Raw genomic sequence first — 6,532 nt, forward strand, 5'->3', positions numbered from 1 at the left:
TGTGGGTTAAGACTTGAAGTAGACGTTAAAGCAACTGAAGTGAGAAAACAGGCTAGCAGAATTCACCAGAGCAGTACAGAGACGCTGTCACAGAAACACCGGAAATGACACAACTCGCTTACTGCAATACGTCCATCAACGACATCTCATTAGTCCGACGGTCCGCGGTGCTGAACGGCTCCCGGCGGGTGTATTTCTACCTTGATGGTACGCCGCGACCGACTCTGGGTCAGCTGGGAAAGGCTTGAGGCGAAGCAGGCTTTCAGCTTATGTGTTTGTCACTTTCTTTTTCATTTTAACCCACACCATGATCTTTTCCTGACCCTAACCAAGTGGTTTTTGTGCCTAAACATAACCAGACCTTAACCACAGGGCATCATGATGATTTTGGAACTGACTTCGGAACAATGGGTTTAATATGGTCGGAACAATGGGATGTCGGACCAATGGGCTGTCGGACCAATGGGCAGTTCCCATCACTGTGTGGGCATGAACTGAGTTATTTTGCACTGTTATTTTGGAGCCCCCCACGAAGCTCAGTTTATAGTTTGAATCCTGATCAAAAGTATTTTAAAATAAACTTTATTTCAACAGACAGATCTTTCAACAACATTTTGGACAACTGACTGCTTAGCCTTTACCTTATTAACCTTAACTTAAAATACTCAATAACTGAGGCAAAGTCTTTTTTTTTTTCTTAAACTTTGAAATCTACAAGAGTTTATGCAATGGACTTGTACTATTGACGTGAGCAGTAAATAATGAACATATTACGTCTGCACCATAGACTGTTTATAAAGATGGACGTCATGACAGCTCCCCAAACCTGAAGCCAAAACATCTCAAATTTTCCCCAAAGATGGTTTCTGTCATTTCAGGTCATTCTTATCATGCTAATGTGGAGATAGGTCCAAATAATACAGTGCATTCTTCCTAAACCATAATCTACTAACCTTGATCACACCTGCTCCTTGAGAATCAGCTGCCCACTTAGTCCCCTGCTGCTCTCTCACTCACCCCAGGGCTGTACAATAACTTTTTTAGCCCATAGCACTGGTGCTACAGAGGGTGATAATTTCATAGCACAGGCCAGAAAGTTTGTAGCACAAGTTTAAAATATCCATTACCACCTCTACAAATCACAAGTAATGCGGTTCATCATTTAAACACACTGGTAAAGGATATCAATGCATACAATGTACACAATAAATATAACATTTATAAATAATAAGAAATTGAAATGTTTTCAGAAAAGCATCTTTATTTTTATAAAAATGTTTTCAGTCTTCCACTCCGCGTTGAATTTGTCTTGTACAATTATAAACGGCACTGTGCACACAGTCAATGGAGCGAGGCCTGTGTTGCCTTCAGGCGTTGTCATGTAAATAACAAATTCCAGCACTTAATTGGCCATAGTGCAACACAGCAGCATGTCAAGTGGGCCGAACACGAACTGAATCCGAGCAAAATTTTTAGATTTTTTTTTCCAGCATTGTCATCTGCTCATTTCACACAAGTCACCTAAACTGACATGAAAAAAGCGAGCTGTTTGCATCCCTGATGTTTTCTCTTTCGTTTTTGTCGGTATATCTTTATTTTGGGGAACTGGCACATCTTCTTTCTCTTCAAGTCTTTTTCTCTTTTGTTCTCTTTTTGTTTGGGGTTTTTGTAGAGGGGCTGAAAATACCTCTACATTTTCACCGCCGTCTTGCTGAAGTGAAGTGATGATGGGAGAGGCTTTTTTGTAGGATAACGATGAGCCATCGCTCCTGTCATGTGTCAGATTTTATAAGAAAAGAATAGACCACACACACACATAAGCGTCTCGCAAGCAGTCTGTCGTACGCATGCTACTAAGCAAATAAATTCATTGCACAAACAGCACTGTACAGCCCTGCACCCTAATCCCCACTCCCACATCCCTCTTTGGCGGAGGTGATTTTCCACTGGCGGAGGGCTAAAACGGCTTTGGCGGCCACCAAAATATTTTCTATGCAGGGAAAATCCTGCATAATTGACAGCTGTGACAGCCACTCTTAAACCTCCGTCAGGCCGCGGAACGGCTGAGTATAGCGGTAGGAAGGTGAGATGCGTCATCCATATTTATATACAGTCTATGGTCTGCACAGTCTCTGCGATGGGAGGAATTCAAATTACTTCAATAAAGAAAACATAAATGCAGCCCTGATTTGAAACTCCAAAGTATTTTGGAGGTGGACATAAACTTTCTAATAGTTGCTATAGCCTAATTATGGCCAGATACTTTAAATGCAGTTATTTAAACTGAATTGCAATTTTCAGTATTGTTGTCTTGTCTGAAATTAATTATACTGGTCCACCTGGTAGCCTATTGTTTGAGACAAATGCTACATATCTGCAACAGCTGGGGTTTGATTCCGGCTGTGCACCTTTGTTGCGTAGTGTTCCCCCCTCCCTCTCCCATCATTTCCTGTCAGCATTATGCGTGCAATACTCGGAATGAATGATGACAAATATCTTTTTTTTTTCGCAGCTGGTCTATCATCCAGCAGTTCTTTAGCTCCAACAGCCTCCATGACCCTTAAAAAACTGAAAGATGAACAAAAGGTTTTGTTGGAACGGAGGGAGGAGCTGAGAACTGAGCTGGATCAGCTGTTGGAGTCAGCTGGCACTCCAACCCCTGCTCCATCAGCTATTAGTGCTGTCCCTCCTCATCGAAGAAGTAAGTATAACATTGTTGTGAACGTGTTTTGAACGGCTCTTTGTGCTTTTAAACATTTGCATGTATTAAAATGAAAGTCTCAATTACTTACGTTACATTAAAAGATGAAGTCTGTAATCGAGTGTGTCCCCCAATGTTTACAGACCAGTCAAGCGAAAAGTATCTTTAAAAAAGTATTAAAACTGACAAACTAAGAGTAAATTTATTTTCTTTCAGAGAAACTATGAAAGAGGACAATGAAATCCTCCTCCTCTTCCTCCCCCTCATCCTCCTCATCCTCGTCTTCCTTGTCATTCTCCTCTTCCTCATCCTCGTCCTCCGCCGATAGGAAAAAGAAGAAGTGGAAGAAGACCAAAAAACCTGCTGAGAGACCATTTGGGAAGAGGAGTAAGTTTAGAATACATTCTCCCAGTAAATTATAGTTCAAATACCAAAAAGACAAAGGGTCTCATTCATGAAACGTGAGCAGAAGGAATTTGTGTGTAAACTGTTTGCAGACGGAAATTTACGTGCATGTCCGCATTCATCAATATTTTAGTAGCTCCGATCTTTTCGTAGCTACTAACAAAATCTACTCCTGCTCCTGACCACTCGTAGTGCTTGTGTAAATTTAGTAAAGCACATAAATATTGCTTGTCACTATTGGAAATTACAATTTTAATTCGTATTGCGCTCTGTTATGTACACAATACACAGATGCCTTTGAAACACGTAATCTAAACATGACAAAATATTAAAAATATAACACATTTAGTTAAATTAGTTGGCAATTAGCAGGTTTAAGATCCAGATTAGGTTCATAATTGTGAATTATCTATATAAATCAACTCAATAGATTACACATTCTTTCTACATGTTGAATGATGATAATAAAAATATCTGTAAGGACAGCCGGATCACAGCCTCTTCAGCCTTGGTGACTGGGTTCAGCAAGGGCAGCAGGAGCAGCAGGTGGTGGAGCTACGAAGGAGCACGTGCCAGCTGAAAGAATTATTTAGACAACACTTTTTTTTTTTTTATTATTTATTTTTGTGGCTTTTTGATCATTTGAATGAATAAATCTGATTTGAAAAATGTTTAATTTACATTGTATAAAACAGTGCTTTAGGCTATTAAGATTCAAATAGACTAATTTGAAGATGATGCATACAAAACTGCTGTAGGCTATATGTTATCCCATTTGTTAAAATAAATGTTAAATAGCTCTACATTCCGACAGCCATCATTGATTTAGAGTTTATCCATTACGCACAAAGCATCTCTGGTTTCCCGTTCCCACTTCATTCAAAACCCCACAAATGAATCTTAAATTTGTTTGGTGACCGCTGTATTTTTTTGTGTGTGCTTATGCGTTTCTTTGCCTCCAGTTTCATATCAAACCATTTACGCTTCACCTCTGACACCTCTGGTTCTTTGTACCACGGAGACAACATTAACAGCATCTGTTACCTCCCTCCGGGCCTTCACTTTGCCTGTCCCTGTCGCACCACTACTAACTGAAGAAAATAAAATGGGTTTTTTTAAATCTACTTCACCCAAAATTATTTCTCCGCTTTGGAATTTTTTTTCTTTCTTTCTTTCTTTCTTTCTTTCTTTCTTTCTTTGCGCCATGACTGACAGGTCGAGAGGATGCACCTACACCTCCTTATATGGTGGTCATTGGCTATTTATGGGCGGGGATTTATGCTAATTGCTGATTACTGGGAGCGCGCTGTCACTTTACAATGGATTGGCATTCATGATCATAGATTTGTTTACGATCAAATCTGAGTTTCCCACAGCGTTCCTGAATCCGGAGTAGGTTTTTAGTAGAGTAGGCTTTTATGTGCAAATCTACACACAGATTTACTAACTTTTCATGAATGAGACCCAGAGAGTGTATAAGCCACAGGTTCATTGCCATCTTTTTTTTTTTTTACATAGGATTTCAGTAAAGCTAAGCTCATAAAGTTAAAACTAGAAGTTGAGGCATTAAAAGCAATCATGAACAGCAGTTAGAGATCTGCAACAATAACATTTTGTCTGTTTTTTTATACTGTTTCATAATGCTTTTAATGTACACTCTCAGAAGCTTTTTGAAATATGACCATTTACAATTACAAACTTACATGTTTAACAAAAATGGTGCAAATACGTCTTCTGCTGCTGAAAAGGTTACTAAAATATGACTTATTTATTATTCCACTTAAATTCCTGTTTTGTCCATATTGGACCGTGCTTTTCAGTTTCTATAGTTACATTATGCTACTTCTATGTTCAACAGACTTAGCTAGCACTTCCTGGAAACTTGGTTTGACCTTTACTTTACAATCTCAGTGAAGTTTTATTCAGATATTTTATAATGAAAAACTGTCATATAGTAATTACTTCTCTGTGTAGAAGAAGGTCTACCTTCGTCTTATGCTCATGGTACAATAAAGACGTAAAATGATGGAAATAATGTTCTCTAATACATCACAGTGAAAGCTCCACAAAGTAATTAAAATTTGTTGACAGTATGGGGCTGCATACTACGATACGAATCATTTAGACCCCTAAATATGTTATAAACAACTCATTAACAATTACTCCTCAGATGGATGTGTTAACTTTTGGATTCTGTTATCTGTGCAGATGTGACAATCTATGTATTAAAAGGGACAGGGTGCCTACAAAGTACGCTAATGTTTAGGGGCCAGGATTTCTCAACTACATCACTGTTTGTTAAAACTTTATAAGCTGATAATATGTGAAATGCTTTTTGTTCACTTCTGCTGACCTCACATGCCCAATTAAAATCAATGATTGCAGCATTTAGTGACTTTGTTTCAAAGCAGTGTCTAGGGGCAAAGTTATTATGCTGATGTATATGGACCCCATATTAATATAATCAAACAAACTACCGTGCTGAAGAAAAGATACCTTACAGTTTCACCAATTAAATAAATACTTCTCCTTTTTCATCCTTTTAGTGACAACACCGGATCAAGTAGGGCATCGCTACAAAAGGATCCTGAAAACATTCCAGAAAACAAGGAGTGTTTCAGAATCCTTGAAAAGGAACGGCGTGGACAAAACAACATTTGCCCTCATGAACATCATCGCAGAGGTATGTAAGAATTATTGGAAATAAGTTAAAGTAATTGTACTGTTGATACCACACAACTTGCTGTTATGTATATTTGAGTGAGCATTCCCCATTATTGCAACAATCAGATAAACTTATAAATATATATTATTGTCTGCTACCCCTAACAAGTGACAATAAATGAGTTAATTTTGACATTCAGGACACTAGTTTTCACTTTAAAACTGTCAATCACAGGTGACAATTGCCTTGGAGGGGGAGGCCTACATACCACCTCCACATGATGCAGGGACAACCCTGCAGTCCTATGCTAAAATGCTGAAGGAATTGTCGAAAGCTCCCCAGAAGTGAAGACTAACGGCCGGGCTCCAACGGCTGCAAACGTAAGCATCATGTCAGCGTAGCGTCGCGGCGTATTCATTTGGGCTCCATTGACTGCGTATGGAAACAACACGTAGAGAAGCCAGCGGGGTTGTTTACCGTTTGCCAAGCCGAGAGGCTGCATGAAATGTTAAAGCATTGTCCACCTAAGTTATTACATATATTTGAGTTATCTACAAGTTTACTGTACTGTTTGTCATCTACTCGCTTTCAAATATCCGCCATGGACATTTACACAATGTCACGGATAAACATGGGTAAATGCATGAAAAAAAAATCATCACATATCACCTCTGATAATGGTTTATTCATTTAAAAACACATTGTGCTCGTTTAGCACACTATTTCATGTAGTTTTTATCTGCTGGAGGGTCACGTAGGGG

At 38.9% G+C, this 6,532-nt stretch overlaps 1 protein-coding gene across 1 annotated transcript in view; it reads left to right on the top strand.

Moving 5' to 3' along the window:
* Positions 1-2,926: 2,926 nt before the first annotated feature.
* LOC126397666 (coiled-coil domain-containing protein 106-like) overlaps positions 2,927-6,532 on the top strand; it is a 14,113-nt gene continuing 10,507 nt past the window's right edge. Inside the window, exons 1-3 of the mRNA XM_050056588.1 lie at positions 2,927-3,088; positions 5,653-5,789; positions 6,006-6,512. Of these exons, the coding sequence (XP_049912545.1) occupies positions 2,938-3,088; positions 5,653-5,789; positions 6,006-6,119 (402 nt within the window). The 5' untranslated portion in view covers positions 2,927-2,937 and the 3' untranslated portion in view covers positions 6,120-6,512. Of the gene's footprint in view, positions 3,089-5,652; positions 5,790-6,005 lie in introns of the transcript that reaches the window.

Source organism: Epinephelus moara, chromosome 2 (assembly GCF_006386435.1).
Source record: "Epinephelus moara isolate mb chromosome 2, YSFRI_EMoa_1.0, whole genome shotgun sequence".
Taxonomy (NCBI): domain Eukaryota; kingdom Metazoa; phylum Chordata; class Actinopteri; order Perciformes; family Serranidae; genus Epinephelus; species Epinephelus moara.